At 37.5% G+C, this 26,018-nt stretch overlaps 1 protein-coding gene across 1 annotated transcript in view; it reads left to right on the top strand.

The window, feature by feature from the left end:
- NEB (nebulin) overlaps positions 1-26,018 on the top strand; it is a 232,193-nt gene that overhangs the window by 160,647 nt on the left and 45,528 nt on the right. Inside the window, 23 exon segments of the mRNA XM_078146167.1 lie at positions 225-332; positions 1,203-1,310; positions 3,186-3,293; positions 3,938-4,042; positions 4,137-4,241; positions 4,902-5,000; positions 5,344-5,454; positions 7,948-8,052; positions 9,203-9,307; positions 9,591-9,695; positions 11,986-12,090; positions 12,347-12,451; positions 12,964-13,068; positions 14,789-14,893; positions 17,175-17,279; positions 18,824-18,928; positions 19,146-19,253; positions 21,276-21,380; positions 22,799-22,903; positions 23,459-23,563; positions 24,218-24,322; positions 24,412-24,522; positions 25,501-25,611. Of these exon segments, the coding sequence (XP_078002293.1) occupies positions 225-332; positions 1,203-1,310; positions 3,186-3,293; positions 3,938-4,042; positions 4,137-4,241; positions 4,902-5,000; positions 5,344-5,454; positions 7,948-8,052; positions 9,203-9,307; positions 9,591-9,695; positions 11,986-12,090; positions 12,347-12,451; positions 12,964-13,068; positions 14,789-14,893; positions 17,175-17,279; positions 18,824-18,928; positions 19,146-19,253; positions 21,276-21,380; positions 22,799-22,903; positions 23,459-23,563; positions 24,218-24,322; positions 24,412-24,522; positions 25,501-25,611 (2,439 nt within the window).

The raw sequence follows: 26,018 nt of genomic DNA on the forward strand, positions 1-26,018 counted from the left end.
TCCCCACACCAGTGAAATCATGGATCCAGATTTTTAAAATAATTTTTCTGTTTGTTTCATTGATAAATTCCCATGATATTAGAGGATTGCATCAGGCTCCCAAAATTAGAAAAGGTTTGAGTTTCCATTTCAATTCAGTGAAAACCAGTTCTCTAAAGGTGCTAGTTGTATCAGGGAAATATCGTTATGTGTCAACTCACTCACTCTGGGTTTTCTTCCCTTAGGCTGTCTACCATCATGAATATATACACAATGTTAGAGGCAAAGTGGCTCCCACTACTAAGACCGTAGATTTGGACCGGTCACTTCATGCTCATAAACTACAGAGTGAAGTGAGTATTGCAAATCCATTTGTAATAGTATTTTGAGTCTGGTATAGAATCAGGAAGGATGAGCTCTGGTTCCATGACACACAGGGAAGTGTTTCATCCCAACTCAGAAGAAAATACCTTGACTCAGAGACTCATGAACTCTTGAACATATTTGAGATTATATGAACTGAAAAGAAACCCTACAGCTAACTTATGACTTCCTCTTTACTACCCAGTATCTGATTTTGTAAATCAGTCCATCAACATGGTTGCTAAAGCACTAGATTAAGAAACCCAGGATTTGAATTCCAGCTGTATGTATCTGTATCACTTAGAACAAGGTCACTTCACCTCACTTTTCTTCATCTGTTAAATGATGACATAGGCCTAAATGATCTCTAAGGTCCCTTCCAGTCCTATATCTATGACCCTGTGATCCTATGACATATATTAAGTTCCAAAGATGGGACATCTGCTGCTGGGCTTTCTGTATATCAGTAATGGCTCCTGAAATGTCACTTAGTGGTGGGGTCAGGGGCAGTGATGGAGCTCAGCTCTTTGTTTCTTCTTCTTCTCCTAGGTCTTTCCAAAAAAGTTTAGGGTAACCTGTAGGTCAAATAAATGTCCTCTACAGTCACCTACTCTCATCCCTCTCAATAACTGTCCTCCTTGCCCCACCCCAAAGGAGCAAAGGTAAAGAGGTCTGACTCCCTTCAAGAACTTTATACCTTGTTATTTTCTGAAATATTTATTCTAGCTCAGTTAGCACAAAGACATAAGTGACCTATTGAGAAATCCAGTATAAACTTTGTCTTGGATGTCCTTAACTCAAGTCAGTTGCTTAACAAATAGATATGATTTTAACCTGTTTTTTCTTACTTATCTTTGCAGTATTTATACCGAAAGGATGGCTTACGTTACCTCCCCACTGGATACAGGATTCCAGGAGATGCTCCCAACTTTAAGAAGGCAAAGGAGGCCCAATACATGAGTAGTTATGTAAGTAATATCTTCAGGTATAAGATACAGAGGTGACAGTTTGGAAATGTTGGTGTATCATGGATGTCCTGGAATAAGTACTTAGAACAAGGCTACTTCTGTCCCTACAGGCTCACTCTACAAGTTCAACCTGATATACAGAGGGAAGAGGTAAATAGAGCATTCTACTGGCATGCTCACTCAGTGTGGCAGGGGCATTGTCATTCTAACCACTAGTTAGCTCAGTGAGTTAGAATGAGTGCCAGTGACAAAGTAGCCCCTGGTTTGTTAAAGATGTAGGTCATTCAACTTTGCTTTGTTCCATAGTCATAGGCTATACTTCACCCCAGTTTGCCTTCCCATAAATACATACTGTTGGTCACCTAGGCAGTAAACTATGGCCAGAGCCATTCAACCCTTCCCTGCTGGTAGGAAAACAACTCAGAACCACGTGTTCTACTGAGAGTGGATCAATAAAGGATGAGATTATTATGTATAGACTCTTGACAGAAAGGTAGGGGATTCAGGGTGCCAACTGTTATAGATATTTTGGACATATGTGGACATCCAATGTGTGGATTTGTTTTACTTGACTAAACTTACTTGTTACAAAGGTTTTCTTTTAATAGGAGTGAGGGGAGGGATTGGAGGCTAGAAGGACATTAATGATAATGATGCCAAAAAAGAAGAAAAGAAAGAAAAGGAGTCATTGTAACATTTTTAATGCATAGACAAGAAGAGAAGGATATTCAGAAGGAGATATAGATAAGCAGGACAGTTTTGAAACTTGAAAAAATTTAAATGCGAGTTATACATAATGGAGATTCATGACTTTCTACATAAGATGATACAATGGAGAGAGAGATGGCCCTGAAGTCAGTTCAAATCCAGTTTCAGATGCATAATAACTGTGTGACACTGGGCAAGTCGTTTAATGTCTATCAACCTCAGTCTCTATTGGTAAAATGTGGATAATAATCACACCTACCTCCCATGGTTATCATAAAGATCAAATGAAATAATGTTTATAAAGCATTTTATAAACTTTAAGGTGCTATATAAATGCTAGCTATTACTATTGTTATTTTGTTCTCCCATGCATATGGAAATACTTGTTTGTGGATTATTTTCAAGTTTAGAATAATAAAAAATTAATAATAATAATGCAAAAGAGTAGAGAAAGGAATAAAGTCATTACTAGCTTCAAACACTGAGTGACTTTATAAATGGATAGTTATCAGTTATCCAACTTCTCCCTTTAGCAGGGAGCTATAGAGAGAGCTCAATGGTAGAAGTTGTAGCACAGCCAAAGGCCTATGGGAGTTCATCCATTCACACCCCTTCAAAGAGCCATATAAAAGTTCTAGAACATTTTTCCTCTTTCTGTCCATGGGCTTATTTTGAGGGTGATGTTTTTATTTTGAATTTAGCAAATGCCAAATAAAATGGCCATTTCTGTTATATATAGCATTATGAATCTCTATTGGGTACAGCCTGCTTTTAAAAATATATATAATAAATTCAACAAGTAACTTTCAGTGCTTCCGTATATGTCTGGGGTATTTCATTCTGTTTTCTACTGAAACTTTTTTTTCAAAAATACTTCAGTGCTCCTCTTTTTTTCCTTTTCTTTTCCTTTCTCTCTTTCTCTTTGATATTGTGTTCCTATCCTATCTCACTCTCATTCCACTCCTTATGGACTTTTTCCAGTATTCATTTTCATAGCTGACTCTACTGTCAGAATCATGCCAGAAACTTTCCCTTACACTAAATTCATAGGAATTTTCAAACCAAAAGGATCCTTTTTTTCTCTGTACAGACTAGACAACTATAGAACGTAATGTTGCTTCTCCCTTAAAATGTTTTTTTCTCCTAATTCTGACTTTCATTTTACAGTTTAAATACAAAGAAGTCTATGAACACCTCAAGGCAAATGGATACACTCTTGGCCTGAAGGATGTTCCATTTGTTCATGTCCGGAGAGCCAACCAAGTTACCAGTGAGGTATTGTGACTGTTGACTACAGAGTTAAATATTTTATTTCAGTGAATAAATCTTTGTTTGAAATATGTTAAGGAGTTAAGCTGAATCCAACACCAGTCTCAAACATCAGCCAGGCAAGAGAGCATTCACTTTGTTACTAGTCTCACTTATGTGACCTTTATAATTGGCAATGCCCTTGCAGAGACTTAACCCATTGAAAGTATAACGCCATAGCACAAGGCTTCCTTGTCCACCTTCTTCTGCATAACATTTCAATGGGTGAATTAACATGGAAGGATTCATAAAGTTACTGTCTTTCCTAGCAAAAAACATCAATGGTCATTTTAAAGAAAACTACCCCTGGTGCATTTATTTCTGAACCAATGGATCCTCAGTGTGGTCTTCAAACAAAGTTGTTTTGTGGTCTTATTAGTAAAAATAATAATACCTTTGGTGCCCATTCCTTCCACTTTCTGCTTTGACTTTGCACTTATCCTCTCTTTCTTTTAGTTAAAAACCAACTTATTTTCCTCTTTCCTCCCAGTTTCAAATCACCTTCCCTCCCAAAATATTTAGGGTATTTGACTGTTGACCAATAAACATATAACTTGATTAACCTATCCTATGCTAAGCATTTCACATATTTTTTTCTTTCTCTGGCATAGCGCCTATATCGAGAATTATACCACAAATTAAAGGACAAGATTCATACCACTCCAGACACACCTGAAATCCGTCAAGTCAAAAAAACACAGGAAGCTGTCAGTGAAGTACGTCTTTTTCCAGGCGAGGGGCAAGTGGCTGAAATTTATCTCTGAATTCAAAAGTAGACTGCTCTTAACATATGTGATTTTCCCCCCTTAGCTGATCTACAAATCTGACTTCTTCAGGATGCAAGGACACATGATCTCCTTGCCATACACACCTCATGTGCTCCATTGCCGCTATGTGGGAGACATCACAAGCGATGTAAGTAGCTCACAGGGGCCCTAGTGGTTAGGGTAGCACTTAGTGAGGGCCATCCTGGTTCAGAGCCTAAGCTTCCATTTCCAGCTACTCTAAGGCATTCCACGTGCTCTAAGCAGCTAATGTAACTGATGCTCTTTAGAGTTCCTTCCTTCCTTGTTCACGTCCTTTCACTTCCTATGTGGATCTCGCTGGGGAACACTCTTTCCCCAAAGTTTATCAGAAATGATCACATCATCAAAAAGGCCAACTAGGAAATTTAAAGAACCCCCTTAACCCTTCTGTATGTATCAGAAGACTTGAGTTTCCCCCATCCTAGTCAATTTATTCTATAGCATCAGTTCCCCCCTCTACCCCTTACCTTGCCCTCTTGCAATGTCTGCCTTTCAAAAGCCACACTACTGCTGTCCAAGATTCTCTTGTGTATAATGTCCCTGTGTAAAATGAGAAAATAATGCCTATTGAACTATCTCTTAAGCTCAGGGACAGGAGGCTTAAATGAAAGCAGCTGTGATTGATTTGACATGAAATAAACTGTTAAGTAGCATTCACAGAGGGAATGTTAAAGTAAAATGAATCTATAAATATTTGTTAAGTGTTGTCTATTTTGCCCAGCTTTGAACCTTTAACTCTGCCATCTCTGTTTCTATTATGGCTTCACAGATTAAGTACAAAGAGGATCTACAGATATTGAAGGGCTTCGGATGCTTCCTCTATGATACCCCTGACATGGTCCGTTCCCGTCACCTGCGTAAGCTTTGGGTAAGCTCCATCCCTACAATATTTCATGCCATATTTATGTACCTGTTGCAAAAATATGTCTCCTAGTATTGGGCAGAAGCAGGTTACATGCATACAGTTGCTTCTGGGGTAAAAATGTCCCTGAACTAACATAGATAATGAATTCAATTAATGTGAGAAGACAGGGAGGAGGTAGCTTTTGCCCATTGGGAAGTGGTAGAGGACACATAAAAAGCTTTACTGTATTTGTGCCAATTTCTTACCAAATACTTCAGAGGAAAACATGTCGATGAAAGCCGTAGAAGGGCCAAATAATTATGTATTACCTGCAAGAGACATCTATAGTCTATTATTTTTTTTCTAGTCCAACTACCTGTATACTGATAAGGCAAGGAAGGAGAGAGACAAATATAGTGTGGTGCTGGACACGCCTGAATACAGAAAAGTGCAAGAGCTGAAGACACATCTGAGTGAGGTGAGAATGCCTTATTTTACCTCTCAATATGCTGATGCTAAGTGGGGAATGCCCACATTACTTTCTTTTTAAAAAAAATTATTTTCATGAACTTAAATATAAACGTTTCCATATAGAAAGTAGAACAAAAAAAGGATTATATGTGAAATTATTACTATTACAGATAGCTTATTTTTAAAGTATATATTGAATTTAACACAATAGTACCAATACTGCCCTTTTTTGTCACTTCCTAAACTTCCTTCTGCTCTCTTCTATGTATTTTAAATTATTCATTGACTTTTCTTTTGTCTTTATTTTTGCATTGTTATCACTGCCTGCCATTCTCCTCAATTCTCCTCCTCCCTCCAAAAACCTCTTTTAGGGGCAGCTAGATGCCGCAGTAGATAGAGCACTGGCCCTGGATTCAGGAGGACCTGAGTTCAAATCCGGGTTCAGATACATAACACTTACTAGCTGTGTGACTCTGGGCAAGTCACTTAACCCCATTGCCTAGCCTCCCCCCCCCAAAAAAAAGCTCTTTTATAATAAACAAGTTTATAGTCAAATAAACCCATGGTACTTTCAAACAATTTGTAATTTCACTGTCACATGATCTTTGTCCATGCAGAAGTCCTTAACACTGTTAACTGCCCCTCCTCTGCCACTACCAAGCTGTGACATGTTAAGCACATCAATTGACTTCATTAGCCTCAATGTCCCTGTAAGAAAGGGATAATAGCTGCCCTACTTAGTGAATAAGGAAGGAATTATAAAGATAAAATGAAAGAAGAACATAAAGGGCTTTAGAAAGTTGAAAGTATTACATAAATGTAAGGTGTTCTTGAAATCGTGATTGTTAACGGGAAAAAGACATAATCATCAAGGCAGTCCATCATCTGTTCATCTTATCGCCCTATCAGCTTATCTTAATGAAGTTAAAGCCTAAAAATGTCAACAGCTGGGTTAACTCATCTTTTTCAATAGCTCTGACAATTTCTGATTAGGAATGATTTATGTTCTTAGACTTACAAATATTATATGTGTGTATAGTCATACAGATATAATCACATATATATGTATATACACATATGTGACTAGCCCACTAGTTTAAGATTCTCCATACTTAGACTGGTTCTCAACAACAGACATATCCCATTCATCTCAAACCCTTCCTAGCAGGAAAGAACTAGTCAAAGCTTTTATTCCATTGTCACAGCCTTTAAGAACCAAGAGTCACCTCTATTATACCAAGAGGCATAAAGGGACCATTGTCATAAAGGACATCAACAGGGAGTACAAATAGGAGAGAGGTTCCCTTTACATGTCCAAATCATGCAGTTTCTCCTGGTTGTAGATAACAATGTATTAATTAAATCAAGCTCCAAAACACTTCAAAACTTCCTAAATGAGAACTATAATCATATAAAAAAGTTAATACTAGCTATCCACATAGAAAAGACTAAGTGATTGTCCAGACTATGATATGTAGGCGATTGACCAGGCTGTAAGGTTGGTCCATCTGGACACACATCTTGGGCAGATGAACAATGAATTGGCCCAAAAATGAATAGGAGGTGGAGGATGAGAGAGAGAGAGAGAGAGAGAGAGAGAGAGAGAGAGAGAGAGAGAGAGAATGAATAAGCATTCATTAAATTCTAAGCTCTGGGAATAAAATACAAGCAAGCAAGAAAGTCTCTGCCCTAAGGGAGCTTACATTTTAATGGAGGAAGACAATACATAACAGGATGCTGGAAAAGGAGGTTTGGAGATGATGGCATGACTTAGTGATGCCCAAGAAGTGAGGTGGATTGCATTTAGAAACTTACACAATGTTTTTGGGGACCCCTGATAAAAACTCCACCTTTTAACATCGATATTCTCCAGTAATGATGTCTACTTCCTAAGAATTAAAATTATAGGTCACACAAAGAGCAGTGTTGAGACATACAATAGGTTTTAGTAAGCAGCAGTATATTACCAGTGAAGAATTGTACAGGAAAACTGTATAAAAGATTATTAAATATATGAAGGTTTTGAAAATAGAGTAGGCTAAACACATAGAGCAAGGGAAAAACTGATGAACAATCATGTGCTTCTTTGGTATCCACTTAACATCAAGAGATCTAAAGGAAAGTCCTTAACTTAGGTGAATTACCCTGCCTCCCCCAGCGGACAATATATGAGAAGATATGGTTAAGAATCACATAGGATGAGAAAGCATAGATAAGTTGCTGTCTATTGAGGAGAATTCCAATATTAATTACTTGTCTTTTGTTTCTATGATTAGTCAATGTGATTGCTCTTCATTTGTTTTTATTCTCTTAATTTTCATTCAATCCTACTATCTTTCTCTTTTGTTCAACTTAGTTCAATAAATGTTATATTAAAAAATTGCTTGTGACCCTGGGCACGTCACTTAACCTCAATTGCCTAAAAAAAAATTTTTTTTTTAAAAAGAGCCACTATAAAAAATTGCTAACAAATGTTGAAAATGACTTATTTTATGTTTAGCTGGTGTACAGAGCTGTAGGAAAGAAGCAGAAATCAATATTTACTTCAATCCTTGATACTCCTGACTTTTTAAGAGCCAAGAAAGGACAGAAGCTTCAGAGTCAGGTGAGAAAACTTAATGGGAAATATAGCATAATAATCATGCCCCAGGTCACCAGTGAGACCCGTATGACTAATGTAAGTTTAACTATCTGCCTCTGATGCCGCCTTACTAGTTGACTCCCTGGATGTTCATTTTTGGTTTCTGTAGCAATGTTGCTCTTAAAATGGAGGGAGGCCAGGGGTGGGTGGGTGGGGCGCTAGCAGCATATTTTAGGATAACAGGTAATGCTGCTTCTTGTGCTTCTAAATACTCTGTTATAGCCTCCCTGGACTACCTTTGCCATTGGATGAATGATCTATTGACTCCTACACAGTATCTAAGAATGTTTTGATTAGCTTTACAAAGACCACACCGACAAATTAAATTGCATTCTATATACTCAGACATAGACTGATAAGCGATGTTCCTTGTGGAAGAAACAGTGGGTAATAATCATCTTATCCTCCTTTTATTCCTTAAAAGATGGCCCTCAAAGGATAATTTTCAATATGGAAGTCCACGTTTCAATAATTCAAAGGATCCCTGATTCCTTAATGTAGAAGATAACTTCTTTATATCTGAGTAAACAATAATGGTGAATTTCAGTGGCTAAAAAATAAAAAATCATTGGGGCAGCTAGGTGGTGCAGTGGATAGAGCACTGGCCCTGGATTCAGGAGGGCCTGAGTTCAAATCCAGCTTCAGACACATAACACTTACTAGCTGTGTGACCCTGGGCAAGTCACTTAACCCCATTGCCTAGCCAAAAAAAAAAAAGAAAGAATCATCACCTGCTGGCCAGCCATATGGTGAAGATTCTCTCCAGAGTTAGCTAGGCTGGTCCTATGATAAATATACATTCTGTTGCTAGGTTAATACTCTAAGACTATTCTACTTCTTAGGGTTTGCTGCCCCAAGCAGTAGAAATATTTGAGAATGGGTGAGTATGACTATGTTGGGGGAGAGGGACACAGAAGAGAAAAAAGGGGTAGTTTGTCCTATTTGAATCCATGAAAAAATAAAATTATGATGAGAAGCTAGTTCATGGAACCTCAATCAATGTCCCCTGTGTGTATTTCCGGCTATGAAGAGAATGAGAGAATGTACTAAAAGTGGCACAATACCAATTACAGTGTTCTAATGATACTTTATCCTTTTCCTTTGATTTTTATAGTATCTATATGTTGAATTGGCCACCAAAGAGAGACCTCATCATCATGCTGGTAACCAGACTAAAGCCTTAAAGCATGCTAGAGATGTGAAGGACATGGTCAGTGAGGTAAGATAGAACATCAACACTACTACAAATGAAAACATAGTTATAAAAGATAGTAGGATACTACTTAGTTCATTAAAATCTTCCCATCAAGCATCTACTCATAGTCACTTATGAAGAGTGCTTAGCTTGAGTTAAAAATCAAAAAATAAATCTAAGCTCTTGAATATGAAGTATAACATTCCTAAGGCTTTGAAATTGGTATGACACCCTCTGTGGCAGAGGTTGCAATGGGTGAAAGTACTTGAACCTAAGTCTGATGCCTTCTTTCTGTTTTGTTCTTTAGAAAAAATACAAAATTCAGTATGAAAAAATGAAGGACAGGTATACTCCTGTCCCTGACACGCCAATCCTCATTAGAGCTAAAAGGGCTTACTGGAATGCCAGTGATGTAAGTATCCTAGAAATGTGTTCTTTTCTTCCTCATTCCTGCTCTGCTATGATGGCATAGGACTGGGGTTGAAGCACACTCAATAAAATAGCTAGGCTAACACGTTAAAATAGTCAAACCATTTCTGTGTTTCTAATGCCTATCACTCAAATCATACTCATTATCATAGTTCATATCATACAACTAACATAAAGATGAATGAAGCCAGGCCAGTGAGCAGAAAACACAGCTAAGAGGGAGTTTCTGGATACATAGCTGCTCTCCATGGTAACGTAGATGAAATTTAGATTCTTTTCTCAAAGTGTCTTAGTATCATTTGGTAAGGAGAACTGTCAGTTCCTGAGTATTAGAATGGATGATAATGTTTAAATGACATTAATATGTTGACTCCATTAATTATTCTAACCTCTTGGTGCCTGCAAGTAACTTTCTAAGACAATAAGTTTTAGTGTAGTTGCTGATTTGCTTTGGTAGAAGGGATTTCCTCACTGACACTTCCCTTATTCCAATAAAGTTATAGGCATAAACCAAATACATATACATGTATATACATACACATGTTGACATATAGGGATAGTCATGGGGACTAAACCCATGACTTTATTGCTATAAAGAAAGTCTTAAGTGAAGAAACTCCCTATACCAATGTAGGTTAACACCTTCCCTAAAGCTTATAGTCTTAGAAAGTTGTCTCTGCCAAGAAAATCTCAAAATGGCATCACAAAGAGTCATACATGACTGAAACAACTGAATAAGAAAACAAGAGGTTAAATGATTTACCCAGGGTCACAGATCCAGAATGTGTTAGAGGCAAAACTTAAACCCAATCCTCCCTACTTTGAGTCCAGCTCTCTATCACTACTTCATGCTCAGGCAAAACATTCACATTTTGAATAATGAGGAAGATTGACTCATGTGATCATAAACTCAGAGTTTGAAGAGACCTAAAAAGTAAACTAATCTAACCCACTCATTTTACAGATAAGGAAATAAGATCAGAGAGGAGAAGTAACTTAAGTCACACAGGTAATAAGTGAAGAGATGGAATTCAAACCCACATTGATTGACTCCAAATCCAGTGTTTTTCCTGCTATGTCAAAATCAGTCCTCAAAGGATAGACTCTTTACCAAAGTTGAACTTTAGTACCTAAGCTTGGATGTACTATTCCAAATAATCCCAGAAATCATGTCAACAATATGGATTGAAGCCATTGGGTCATAAATTGAGACTTTTTCCCTGCTTCCCCTTTGTCCCTAAGTTCCTACAGAAATCCCATTTTGGAATTTCTAGGCACTCAGAGGCAAGGGTCATTCTCTGCTGGGAATGCAAAGAGAAAATATTCCTAGGTAGAGCCTAATATTCCATAGGGTGAAGCAAATTGGAGAACTGCCCCCAGGACCTGTGATTTGTGGAGTCCTGTGCATTGTAAGGACCAGGCAGCTGGACTTTTAGGGATGCAACTAATAGGGAAAAGGAAGTGGCATTACCAGCTACCCTAAAAATAAGACACACATATATACGATGAACTCTCTTCATCCACACATCCCTCTTAAGTTATACGTAACTCTTTTGCAACTTGTCTTTCACCCCACCGATCATACTCTTCCCTTTCAAGACTATATTCAATGTATAATTAAATGATTTCTCATATAAAAATATTAAGGTGGGATGATTGGTATGCTTTGTCTTAAAGGTTTATACCTTGTAGTGAGATGAATGTTCCCAGAGATTGGATAGTGGCTAGGCTGAGAAACCATAATCCTCCAAGAATTACAGTATATGGTTGGCATCTAGAAAACAAGTGGTCATAGTTACCCATGACCATTACAGTGAATATCTGTTTCCATTCTTGGAAGAATATCTAACCAACTTGCATAATGGCCAAGATGAAAAGTAAAAGCAGACTTAAGATTCAGCTTTATATAGTACACTTGGTTGGGTCTAAAATCTGTCCAGACACAAGGAGAAATCACAATCCTGTTTCATGATCAATGACCTTGGGTGAAAATGTTTTAAACCAAATCTAAAGTTGAAATTTAATGTGGACTAGAATCATGACCACAGCTCCAGAAAGGGATCACCCTAGCCCCAAGAAATAAAGGTGTTTGTGCCCATTGTTACATTTCAGGCTTAATGAACCTATTGTTTTCCCCTCTCCAACTGAGTTTTGTTCAGATCTACAGTAAGGTTATTCAGGTCTAAACCTATGAGAAAATGTTTATGCTGGAGAGAGCCCTAAAAGGTTAGTTTGGATGCCTGTTTACGACATGTGTACCTCTCTCCTTGCAGTTACGCTACAAAGAAACATTCCACGCTACCAAAGGGAGATACCACACTGTGAAGGATGCCCTGGACATTGTCTATCACCGCAAGGTCACAGACGACATCAGTAGTGTATGTTCTTATTTTCTTCTTTTTCACATTCATTTAAATGATGCTTTCCTCAAGCTTTCCTCTTACACCTGTTAATTAGAGATGCTCTCCTGTAGTTGCCCACCTTAGCAATACTAGGAACTTGTCACAATTTAACACTCACACTTTCTAAAAATAACTGAATAGAGGGGGAAAAACCAAATTGGTCAATGGGTGACTCATGGTTTCTTTTAATCCTGAAAAAGAATCATTCAGTTTCTTTGTGTTTCTGCTGCAGGTGAAATACAAGGAGAACTATATGAACCAACTAGGAATCTGGATGTCAATTCCAGATCGCCCAGAACACTACCACCACCGAGCCGTCACTGATGCCATCAGTGATGTGAGTCTTAAAATCTTTATTTTTGTTTATAAATAAATGTATATGTATATGTTATCTCTGCCTAAGTCATTAGTGATTCAAATTTCTGTAATTTTAAAACTTCTTAAGTTTTAAAGATGAAGCAAGCTAAATAACCTACCTGTAACTGAATTAATTAAAGGAGAAATAAAAGTTAAATTGACAAGACTTTTTTTCTCCTAAATCAACCATTAACTTTCTAAGAAACAGCCATTCTGTATTGGCTTATTTTAGTGCGGTTAGAGAGACAATTAAAATTGTTTTGATCCCCTATGTAAGTGACAAATTCCATGCAGTCATTGCATACACCATGGAATAATATTCAACATATGAGTGAATCACTCGCTCTGTGATTAAAAAAAAAATGTGAGGAGAAAAGGGCAAAATTTTTTCTTGGCCTTTAATTATGCATATCACTCTACTTATATAGACTCTGGTGTCAAGCCATATTCATGTACATATTTAGAAGCAGTTTCATGGTGGTTTGTTTTTAGGTTAAATACAAAGAAGACTTGACATGGCTTAGGGGCATTGGTTGCTATGCCTATGATACTCCTGACTTGATGTTGGCAGAACAGAACAAGACCCTTTACAGCAAGGTATGTCTATCTTTATGATGCTTAGACCATTGTCATTTTGTTTTTGACAAAAATTTAGGACACAGAAGATCTCTTGTTAGCTATTTGACCAAAAAAAAAAAAAAGGAAGAGTTCCCTGCACAAAATTAAAGAGAATCCAGTAAAGCGTCCAATGGCATGTTCAGGGACCACTAAGCAAAGATTATAACTAGTCATTTGAAAACATATTCTCAAATCAACTTTATAGTCCATAATGTGAAAAGAATACAAGTAATTAAGAAATTCAAATGAGGAGGGGGAGGTAAATTAGTTACCATAGTGGCTCACAGATGGGTGGTAGCTTTTAATTTTAATTAATTAATCCTTCTAACTAGTTGCTAAACTCAATTGTTTCAGAAGCAGTACATGTGTTCAGTTTTGGCACCCTGAGCAAAGTTCTATAATTCTGCCTTTCCAGATCTAAAGAGGGAAAGAACAAGCACTTATTAAGTGCCTACTATATGCCAGGCACTGTACTAAGTATTTTACGAATACCTTCTCATTTAATTCTCACAACAACCCAGAAAGGGAGGTGCTATTATTATCCTCATTTTACAGATGAGGAAATTGAGGCAAATAGAGATTAGGTGACTTGCCCAGGATCAGTCAGCTAGTAAGTATCGAAGGGTAGATTTGAATTTAGCTCTTTCTGAAACCAGGCTCAGCTCTCTATGCACTATGCCAGCTAGATGCCTCTTAAGATTACATGCCTATTCCTACCCTCACTTCCAAACCCTCTGATAGGTCAGTTGTCAGTTGTTCAATCTCCCAGGGAAATTCTGTATTAGAGATCTGGACTACCATGACCAGTTATACTAATCTAATAAAAGGGAATCTTAATCCCTCTCTATATGACAATTCCAGTATTTACTTCTTCTTAATATGCCACGGGGAAATTACTGTGTGAGTATCCATGCTATCTAGCAAATATAAAGAGGTTATTTTATACTACTACCTAGCTGTGTGACCTTGGGCAAATCACTTAAACTCCTGAGCCTCAGATTCCTCATCTGTAAAATGGTAGCATTAGACTGTGTAATAGTTAAGGTCTCTAACTTCTAATATAATTATCTATAACTAAACTCAGTGAGTAGGGCAGCTAGGTGGTGCAGTGGATAGAGTGCTGGGCCTGGAGTCAGGAAGACTCATCTTCTTCAGTTCAAGTCTGGCTTCAGACATTTACTAACTGTGTGACCTGGGCAAGTTACTTAATCCTGTTTACCTCAGTTCCCTCATCTATAAAATAAGCTGGAATAGAAAATGGCGAATGACTCTGCCAAGAAAACCCAAAATGGGGCAACAAAGAGTCAGACACAACTGAAAAAAGACTCAACAACAAATTCGGTGAAAATTGTATTCATATGAATGGATTAAAAAAGAAACACCCCCTTTGAGTACTGGAGGCCTTCTCTTGAAGCCAAAGATGATCATTATGGGCAGTGGGGGGAAAGAAATAGGGCTTGAATATATTTTGCCTAAAGTGGGAGATAGATCTATTATTAAGTCAGCTAGTTCATGAAAAATGTCTTTTCTGGCTAGTCTTCAGGGTCTACAGATGAGAGCACATTTTATTCACTGAATTAATTAATAAATAGACTTTTATTACAAGTTATGCCTAAGAATTTCTCATACACCTTTTTTAGCATACTACATCACAGCGTGTTATGTTTTAAAATGACAACTTTCTATTTGCTTTCTCTAGTACAAGTACAAGGAATTGTTTGAAAAGACAAAGTCTAATTTCAAGTACATAGCTGACAGTCCAATTAATAAGCATTTCAAATATGCAACTCAACTGATGGATGAGGTAAGTATGACCTTTTTATACTAGACCTCTTTATTCCCCGTAAGTATCTTCGGCTTCTTTATTGAAATGAACTGAAATAATAGCGACAGAAAAAGAAAGAGCAGATGAAAAGCAAGGGAGAAAGAATATCTGCAATGCCACTAACCAATGGGATCTACAAATATATCCCACAGACAGCAGGAAAGAGCATATTCAAAGGCTGCTGGAGCCTTCTGAAAAATCCTCCACTTGGGCTGAAATGCTGGTAGCATAGTCCTGATGTTTAAAAAGAAAGTTTAGTAAAACATAAGAATGAAACTACTAACCTGCAGAGTTGTGGTAAAACTTGACCATTTGCCACTCAGTTTTACTAGGTAGCTTTTCCTCCTGCTTTGTTCAGATATTTAGTTGAAATACCAAGTCTTAGTAAAGAGAAACAAAGACTCGGGTATTAATAGAGTGAAAAAACTAGTGATGTGAGCTCAAGCATAGGATTTGAGTCAGAGATCCCAGAACTCTCAGAATAATACTGGTTGACTGATAAGTTTAATATTATTTGTAGCACAGTAGTCTGATGGATTGCAATGGCAATAGTCAGAGATTTCTCTTGCATGATATTTATGGTCTATGACTTTATATTTCTTCTTATTATTATCCTTTGTCCAGAGAGAAAGTCATTTGACAAAAAGAATTTACCAGTATGCTCTGTTAACCCTTCCTCAATCAATTCCAACCATTTGTGATGCTTATTAAGTTAACTTTAAAATAAAATCTTTGGAATTTTCAGCCATTCCTGGACTTACAACTGGATAGTTTTATCTTTAATTTTGTTTTCCCTTTTTTGTAGAGGTGGCTTATAAGTAAAAGAGAAAGGTTAAAATGATGATAGACATACTAATTGCTTGAAAAATTGAAAATGTAGCCTATTTCTTTAATTAGTTCATTAATTTGGTTTGCTGAGCGCTTATTTCATCTTTATTAAGATTCTCTGCCTGTGAGATTCTGAAGGAACCCTGCCAACCCTTCTTACTGGTGTGTAAAGAAAAAGCAACAGCATTTTCCAAAATTTTATTTGCATATGGATAAAATGAACTATTGCCAGAAACCTCAGGCTTATTCTTGAATAATTGCAGGATTTTATTGATGCTTAACTTTTTTTGCATTTATGGCTCCAAATTGTAACTGATAGGGTGCCTGGCATCATTTTAAATAAAGAATAAGGAATAATGAAATCTGGCACTGCTAATGGCATTACAATTAAAGATGGTATATGTGTAGGTACAAAGTACTTATATTTCAGTGTCACTGAAACCCTACACATCCATCCCACACCCCAAGTCTTTTTCAGGCAGAAATTCTATTCATTTAACTGTGTGTCTCCTTTAGTCTACAGAAGGGCTCAAGAAACCTCTCCTGGAATTGTTAGGTTTCATGACATATAGGGTTTATATCTAGAGACATGTCTCCATACCTTTGAAATTGTGTACTTGTTATAATCTGATATGCTATTCTGAGCAGAAAAAATACAGAGCTGATTATGAGCAGCGGAAAGATAAGTACAGCCTTGTTGTGGACGAGCCTAGACATCTGCTGGCTAAGACCGTAGGCGAACAAATAAGTCAGGTACTGTAACAGTGCCGGCCAAGATGGCCCTGACAGTGCTGTTCTCCTAATTCTCCAAGAGATGTTCGTCATGTCTGCAGCCAAGGATGTCATAGGGTTCTGCCTATGATATTGAACTGTTCTGTTCCTACGTCCTCCAACAATATCTGTTCAGCCACCCAAATAGCACACAAGCTCTTTGAGTGAGCCAATTCATGCTCTACGTACTCTCACCTGATGTGGGGAAGTAGAAAAGGGAAGCATTAACTTGGAAAATGTTTCCCTCCTCTTACTGGGCTGCAATTTGTTAGGGCAAATCATAACTTTCCTTCCACTAATTACTTTGAGTTTCAAAGGAAAGAAAAAAAAAAGAAAAAAGGGGATAGAATGACATTATTATTGATGTTTATCATTTCTCTGATTTATTTTTAAAAAGCAAATTCATTGGTATCATAAGTAAAACTTTCTTAGTAGTGTTAATCACCACTTCTAAAATCATAAGTGGTCAGCTTAAAATACTGAAGCCTTTCCACTTGGTGGCCCAATAAATTACTTAATATCTTTATCCATACCCATCTATGTGAGTACGTAAAGTATTTCTGCCTACATCTCTTCACTCTGAAGTGACTGGGATATAGTGCTGTGTTCTTCCCTGTCTTCATAAGTCTCTCTTGTGCTTCACTGCTCTTTGTATGGACAGAAAAAATATAAATCTAGTGCCAAGATGTTTCTACGACACGGATGTAATGAAATTCTGCGTCCAGATATGTTGACTGAACTCTACAATACATACATGTGGAGCCAGGTAATGTTTTGTGTGATGCAGAATCCTTACAGACCTTTTCATTCTTTGATTTTTAAGCTATCATTCTCTCTTCATCTCATCACTTTTTTCATTCCATAAAACTACATAAATGATCATTTCTCATATTGTGACGGATGGTGAAGCTGCCATAGTAATCTTCTCTATGGGATGGGCCAACTACCATTTGTCCCTCTTGGAATTCTTAGCAAACCAAAACCTAGAGGTTCTTTCAAACTGAGCATTGAAATTGATATTTTGCCAAATTCACTTTCTATAATTTTGTCCTAAACAGATGAAAACATTCTTTGAGAACTGACTTCATCAAGGATAGATTCATCAACCTTTCTATTTATGTTTCTATTCGACTTTTTCTCTTTGTTACTTCTGAGTTACAATACCAGCTGGGAGAAAAGAGAACTGTAATGTAACTCTTTCAATAACTCACATATTTATGGCCTCCTGGAGTCAGCTCCATTTGGTAGTTTAAATCATATAAATTCCACCGCTAGCATCTATATCCCTCATGAACAATGGTTTCCAACATCCTTGATTAAAAGACACTGCTTCAAGGCCAACTGAAATACATGGAATTCCATTCTGGTGCTATCTGAAATTTTGGCTTAAAACATTGGAGAACAGTGACTATGCACACCAAGAAACTGAGATGAAAATGTTCATAACGAAATTGAATTCTAGAGCTCCCAGATGGACAAAGAAAGATTTTTTCAGTTGATTACAGAGACAAACTAAAATACAGTTTTCTTCACTTTGTGGTCCTAGGAACCCAATCTTAAAGGGTTATACACTCTCTCTGTAAGTGGCCCACTCTCTGGAGCTCATTCCTTTGTTCAGCAGTGATCATCAAATGTTTGTGCTTACAGTCCTGTCACCGTGTCATACATATTGCTTAATATCGCTTGTGTGCATGGAAAATTATTTACTCTGTGACCATCAAATTCCAAAGGTATATTTGCATGCTACTGAGAATGAGATTTATTAGGAACAGTAGTAGCTAACCCCTTTCCCATAGTCATGGTATTCATTTTTTTTTAACATCTCCATTTCATAACTAAGTCGAACAGTCATTCCTTAACGAGACTCACACATGAGACTTACCTCTAGCAACAGTGTGATCAAGAGCAACTCACATGATCTCTTAGTGTCCCTGGCAGCTTTCTAAGACAACATTGTCAAACCTTTTGTTCTCAGGACTCCTTTATACTCTTGCAATTTTTTTTTTTTTGGTGAGGCAATCAGGGTTAAGTGACTTGCCCAGGGTCACACAGCTAGTAAGTGTCAAGTGTCTGAGGCCGGATTTGAACTCAGGTCCTCCTGAGTCCAAGGCCAGAGCTCTATCCACTGCACCACTTAGCTGCCCTTACTCCTTTATACTCTTAAAAATTATTGAGCACCCCAAAGACCATCTGTTTATGTAGATTACATCTTATCCACATTTACCATGTTAGAAATTCAAATATCTTCATTTTTTTGAGAGTTCTTTCTCTGTTTCTTAGTACTGACTTTTTCTTCTTCTCCATCATTAGATCAGGTACAAGGAAAACTATGAGAAGACAAAGGACAAGTTTACATCTGTGGTGGATACTCCAGAACATTTGCGTACTACAAAAGTCAACAAACAAATCAGTGATGTGAGTAGGAAGACTCCTGAATGCTGCCACTAAGACTCAAGCCCTATAAAAACAGAAGGTCTTAGAGTATGATGTGCTGGGAAAGTCCTCCAAAGTTCCTATTCCTTGCATTAAGCCAGCTCAAGTGAAAAATGGCATCCAGAATTTTTCAGTGCAAAATGATTGGTGTAGAGGTATGATCTTTCTCACTCAACTCTTGTGTTTTTGAATCATCCAGATTCTTTACAAATTGGAATATAACAAAGCCAAACCCAGAGGCTACACCACCATCCATGACACCCCCATGTTACTGCATGTTCGCAAAGTGAAAGACCGAATCAGCGACGTAAGTACAGGAGTGACTTTTAGGTCACGTCATCTTGAATTCTGTAATTCTGTGGTGTAGGTAACAGAACAAACTCTCTTTCATGAAAAGCAGCAATGTGGTACAGGGGAAAGGGCGCTGATGAGTTGGAGGGCCTGGGTTCAAATCCCTTCTCTGACAGTTTGCTATTTTTGTTACCTTGGGAAAGTCATAACCCAACTGGGTCTCGGTTTCTTCATCTATAAAATGAGGAAGGTTGGATTAGAGAGTTACTGAGGTCCTTTTCAGCCCTAGGTCTCTGTTCCTATGATCTATAACCTTTAGTTAATATATGAAATCAATAGCTTAATATCCTAATTTGAGAGAAAGGAATAGAGATGACTTTTCTGGCATACAACTTGGTTTCATAATTCATGGGTCTAGACTTCCTGATTAAGGGATCTAGGTTCAATTTAAAGAATAACTTCCTGACTTTAACAGAACTAAGAGAATAGACAATTTAAAAAGAATTAGATTAATAAAAGTGGGTACACTAATAACAGCAAGAAGTGGAAGCTAACTAACAGCTGAGTTACAGCAGCCGAATAAAGATACAGAGAACTATAAAAAATTTATATAAAGCCTTGAAAAGCATAGTGCTTGGAGACCATTTAGTTTAGGAGTAAATAGTCCCACATACCCTCAATTGCCTTAGAAGTCATCATATTAAGGAATAGTCCAATAATTCTTGTCTAAATGATATCTTCAAGTCATCAAGAAAAATGCAAATTCAGTGCAATATAGCCTATTTAAGAAGGAAGGTACATGTATGGTGCATTTAAGAAAAAATTTTCATGCAAAATGGTTGAAACTTCTTAAAGTGACACATAAAGGTATAATTAGTTACATCTAGAAAGTTAATTTGTATGGAATACAACCTTTCTCAACAATATGGGTAAGTGAAACATTATAGTAGCTCATTACAAACAAGGGGACTTGCTTCAGAATCTATATAGATGTTGGGAGCTGTCAGTAAACATTATTATATGAGGAAAAGAGAGGTAAGAGGGGAAAAAAAACCTTTCCTTCCTTCTGGAGTCCTCAGGATTTCCTGATTTATTGTAGTTGCACTGTGTTCCCATTGACTGCCACCAGCAAGAAACCATATGCTCTATCTCTATGTCCCGTCTTAGATGGTATGGATTAAAATCGCCATTAAGAAAGAAGATGATAGCTAGCTAGCATCTTATAATAGCTAGCTTTTATATAGCACTTTAAGGTGTGCATAACACTTTACAAAAATCATGTCATTTAATTATTGCAAGAGCCCCAGGGAAGTAAGTGCTATTATTATCCTCATTTTACAGATGAGGTAACTGAGGCAGATAGAGATTAAGATGCCAAATTTGAACTTATCACTGTACCACTTAGTTGCCTGTGATTCTATGATCCTAAGATCTTACTTACCTGGAAGTTACTTAACCATGAAATTAATCTAACTAGACCATAGCCAAAAATAAATAAATAAACAAAGCTAAAATCAATGTCATATACAGTTATCCCTTCCACAACAAGGAGGCTAGGGGTGCAGCGCCCCCATGATCTGGAAAATCTGTGTAAAAATTTTGGGTCCTCCCTTTTTCTTTTTCTTCAATGGGGTGTTTACATTATTAAAAGATAAAATATGTTGATGTTGTACAATACTATACATATATTTTATGCATTTCTGAGTTTCTAAACTTTTTCTGTGTCATCCGTGGCTTCTACAAAACTCCCAAAAAGTTCCCATTTAATTTCTTATGCCAACCACGATATTGAAACCTCGATGGGGAAAATCACAATGTGGAAGAGATAACTGTATCTTACTCACTGAAGAGCCATTTGGACCCTGTGAACCAAGGTCTCAATTCTGACTCCAGAAGTTCCAGTTGCTTCCTGCGATTGACAACATTTCCCCTCATGAAAATTTTTATATTAGAGTTAAGCTTTTTTATTATTTGTTTCTAAAGCCTTGATAAGCTGCTTTACATAAATTGCTCTGGCTAATTATGTCTCTTCCTACAGCTGAAATACAAAGAAGCATACCACAGGACTAAGTCTAATTGCACCATTGAACCTGATGCAGTTCATATAAAGGCAGCCAAGGATGCCTACAAAGTAAACACTAATGTAAGTCCCAGGACATTCATTGCCCAATGGTGAATAATCCTTTGCTTTGGTATTGGCAAAACTCAAATGCGTAAGCTCTCTCTTTGAGTGTCTTTTCAGGTTATTGAGCTTTCAGTTCAGGAGACAAATTATGTGAACTTGCAGTTTACACTGAAATGAATTATTACATTTGGTTCTCACAAGGTGTATTGGGAACAGTGACTATAGTCAAATCCTAAGGTGCAGAGTATAGCTACTCTTATGTCAGATATACAGTGGAATGTATACTTGGAAATCAGATCTGGTGGTTAAGAAACAGGAGCTTCAACCCACATAAATCATCGGCATTTCTATGTATTACTAACAAAGCCCAACAGCAAGAGATAGAAAGAGAAATTCTATTTAAAATTACTGTAGACATTACAAAATATCTAGGAGTCTGCTTGCCTAAACAAACCCAGGAACTATATGAACACAATTACAAAACACTTTTCACACAAAGTCAGATCTAAATAATTGGAAAAATATCAGTTGTTCATGGGTAGGTTGAGCTAATAACATAATAAAATTGACAATTCTACCTAAATTAATTTACTTAATCAGTGTTATACCAATCAAACTACCAAAAATTATTTTATAGAGCTAAAAAAATAATAGCAAAAGAAACAGGAGCTTCAGCTCTGAAATAAATGAGACAGTTTTAGTGCAACTTTAACTTTGGAAAGGTGCCTCTTCTTCATTTTTTAAGTAATCAGGAGCATCTTTCACGCAGAATTTCATATTATGATCTGCACCATCCTGAAGCCAGGTCTACTTGTGAAATGGAAAATAATTCAGCAGCTTTTGATACACCAAGGAACTGGCCTAGACAACTATCAGCCCACACATTAACTCTTCATCAGTGGAAAGGTTACCTTTCCACTCACTCAAAAGAGCCTCTTCTAAATTGTTTAAACTAAAATGCGAATGGTTCTTAACAGAAGTAATTGCTATTAGAAGATGCCAATCATTCCTGGTCTCCCCAAAGGATCAGACAGGCATAGTCTTAAATTCTTCCAAAAGAGAACTTAGTTAGAAATAAGAAATGACTTTCCTCTAAAGGTGGTTATGAGGGAATAGCTCACGTGCATGCGCACACACACACACACACACACACACACACACACACACACACACACGAAATGCTATGGAATCTTCATTTCTGTGGAGCTTTAAAAATAAATCTCTCTTAGATGCTTCAGGCATTTACCTGCCTGGAGGCAGGGGAACCATACCAAATCACTTCTTATAGCTTCATGAAATACATGCAAATCATTATTAGGGCTTTTATTTGCATTAATAGTCATCACTTGGCAAGTGTTCAGAGGGAAGACTGGCCCCCCATATGCTATTTGTGCTCTACTGAATTACATTATTCCTTTTCATTTTATTAAAAACAGAGGTATTATAAGAAGCAATATGAAGCAACCAAAGCTCACTGGAGGTGGATTGCTGATAGACCTGACTTCATACAAGCTGCCAAGTCAACCTTGCAACAAAGTGATGTAAGAGAAATAAAAACATGGCCATGCACAAGTGAATAAAGCATGCATGAAATAAAAGAGAGGAAAAAACCCTAGTCGCCATCTAGCATATTTCTAGCTTATTATAATTGTCAGCCATCCCTCCCTCTCTTCTGATGAGTAAGGGGAGAGGCAGGGTGAATGGACAGATGCTGTAATCCAGTCTTGGGGGCATCATGTATGCCCACAAAACCAAATTCTGCTCAGACTGTGAAGTGTAGCTACCACTAACAGATGTAGCTGAGTTCTAGGAAACCCTAGATGCAGATTGAGAGTAGAAACAACCCCCTGGATACAATGATAAGAAATTTCTCAGGTCTGATATGTGCATTTTGATGAGGGTCACAAAAATCTTTCTTGCCTATTTTTTTAATGTCAATTCATCTTTACTTCTCACAAAGGTGAATTCCAAGGGTTTAGCCATATCTGGTTATAATTCCTTGTGTGACTTGTTACAAATTCCCATTGCCTCCTATGGTTATGGCTGTCCTGGATTCTTTCTCATTTCGCTCTTCCTTCCCCTTTCTTCTGAGGTAGTTTGAATACAAGCTGGACCGAGAATTCCTGAAGGGTTGTAAACTCTCTGTCACTGATGACAAAGACATGGTGCTGGCCCTGAGGAATTCCTTAATAGAAAGTGATGTAAGTATCTCCTCCTTCAGTGATAGCCTTGCCCAAGTTCCTACCCTGTTTCTCATGTGTATCAGGACCCCAGACCCATGAATGAGTGCATAGGACCCTGAAGTGTTAGCCCTTGAAATTTACACTACTTGGCCCATGTAATCATACCCAGGAGTGATGGGTACAAAGAGGCACACTTGGGTTTGGTATGAGGTGGAATATTCTCCTCATTAGAGCTAGCCAAAAGTAGTATGACCTACTTGAGATATAGTGGCCCCCTGCTCACCTGAAGATATTACGGAAAGGATTGCTTTCAGAAACAAGTTGGATAAGATGACCTCTGAGGGCCCTTCCAAGTCTTGAGTTTTTTGTGATTTTTGTGAGACAAATGCAAACTGTATTCTTCCTGTTGTTGCAACTAGATTTCCTTTGTTTGTATTAGAACTTTAAACTTCGAATCCAAAAGATGCAAAAATGAAAGGTGTTTTCCAGGTACACCATATGAAGTAAGCAAATATCACATCGCTTTAGGAAAGTTCATTGAATATCCTTGATTCAATATAAAATCGAATCTCCTTGTGATATGCGCTCACATAGGGTCATTTTGGGAATTTGAAAGCAGGCTTGCTAAGGTGTACCAAAAAGCTGAAGAATTGTATTTCTTTTTTTATGCAGTTAAAATACAAAGAGAAACATGTCAAGGAAAGAGGAACCTGCCAGGCTGTGCCTGATACTCCTCAGATCCTTCTTGCTAAGACTGTCAGTAACCTGGTATCAGAGGTAATTAATTTCCAGATTCCACCTATGTTCATCCAGGATCTTTGCTTACAGCCCAGACCCTTTCACCAGCTACTTTTCTGTGTCCTCAGAACAAATATAAGGACTACGTGAAAAAGCACCTCTCACAGGGCTCCTACACAACTCTCCCCAAGACTCGTGATACGGTTCATGTCAGGGAAGTGACCAAGAATGTCAGTGATGTAAGTAACCAGCCATCATGAAAGTGGTGCTCTGGATTCCACTTAATTGTTGACATGCAAAGTGACTAACCCCAAGTCCCTCTGTGGGTGACAGAGACTCTTGGCCAGATAGATAAAGGCTCTGAAACTACTTTGACCTTTGTACAATGTCCTGTTTGCATTTTAAAACCTTATTATTGCTACCAATATAATTATCTGTGGAGCCAGAATTTCAATTTAAAGAAATCATATTTATTGACGTTAAGTGGAGGAAAATGGGATTAATATTTGGATTTAGTACTAAGAAGGTTCAAGAGACCTAGGTTTAATTAAAGACTATGCAAAAAGTTTGGCAAGTTACCTCTCAACTCTCAACAGAGAAGTGAATGAATGATTACGAGGACAGGATATTATATATTGTCAGATTCAGTCGCTGTATCAGAGGGTTTTACTGGTTTTTTTCTGTTTATAAGAATTCAGTTTGGAGGTGGGGGAAGGGAAGTTATTTCCAGAAATGACTATAATGTTTTGGTTTTAACCAAAAGTCATCAAAAACATTAATTTTTCAAAAGTATGACGAGTGTGAATTCCTTCAAAGGCTAGGTTTCCTGGCAGGGCAGAGACTAGTGTTAACCAGATAGGCCTGCTCCTTGTAACTAATGTTGGTTCAGGGAAGAAGAAGGTGATGTTGAACAATGCACAGGCATAACCCTAGTATTGCCCTCTTTGTGATTAAATGTCTAAACAATTTTACACAGGACACATTTCCCTAAGGATTGTTAGGTACTACAGAGCAGTGGAAATTGTAAAGGAAAACTCACCAAAACATAGGTAAGGGACTTTCTGTCCTTATTACCAGACAGATGCCATCGCTAGTTACAGAAGATTTATTGGCGGATAATGTCAGGGGTCTTCAAGGTCATAATTTCCATTCCCAGCTCTGCTCAATGAGTATTTAGCTGACATTCTGATCCTGTTAATACTTTGTACTCCATTTAGACAAATTATAAAAAGAAATTTGTAAAGGAGAGAGGAAAGTCCAACTACTCCATCATGCTTGAGCCACCAGAGGTGAAACATGCCATGGAAGTGGCAAAGAACCAAAGCAACGTAAGTATCTTTTTTCCCAGACAACATAGCTGTATCAGCATCTGAGTTGGGGAAATCTCTTTCCTTCACACCTTTGCACAAGTTACCCCCTATATCTGGAATGCACTTTCTCCTCAGTTCCCTTTGAAGCATCATTAGCTTCCTACAAAGTTCAGTTACCACCTCCTAGCCCTTCCTGATCTAACCCTCTTGAAATTACCTCATATTATTCTGCATTTATTCACTTATGGGCTAGGGGTTTTTTTTCCCTCTTATAGAATGAAGAAAGCCCCTTGAGACCTGGAACCGTTTTTGTCTTTTTTTGTCTTTGTCATTTTCTCTTTGTATCCCATGCACCTCACCCAGTGCCTGGCACATAGTGGGGGCTGAATAAATGCTAGCTGAATTTAATTGAAACTGTTGAGGCA

Source organism: Phascolarctos cinereus, unplaced genomic scaffold (genome assembly GCF_003287225.1).
Source record: "Phascolarctos cinereus isolate Bilbo 61053 unplaced genomic scaffold, phaCin_HiC Scaffold_726;HRSCAF=1367, whole genome shotgun sequence".
Taxonomy (NCBI): Eukaryota; Metazoa; Chordata; class Mammalia; order Diprotodontia; family Phascolarctidae; genus Phascolarctos; species Phascolarctos cinereus.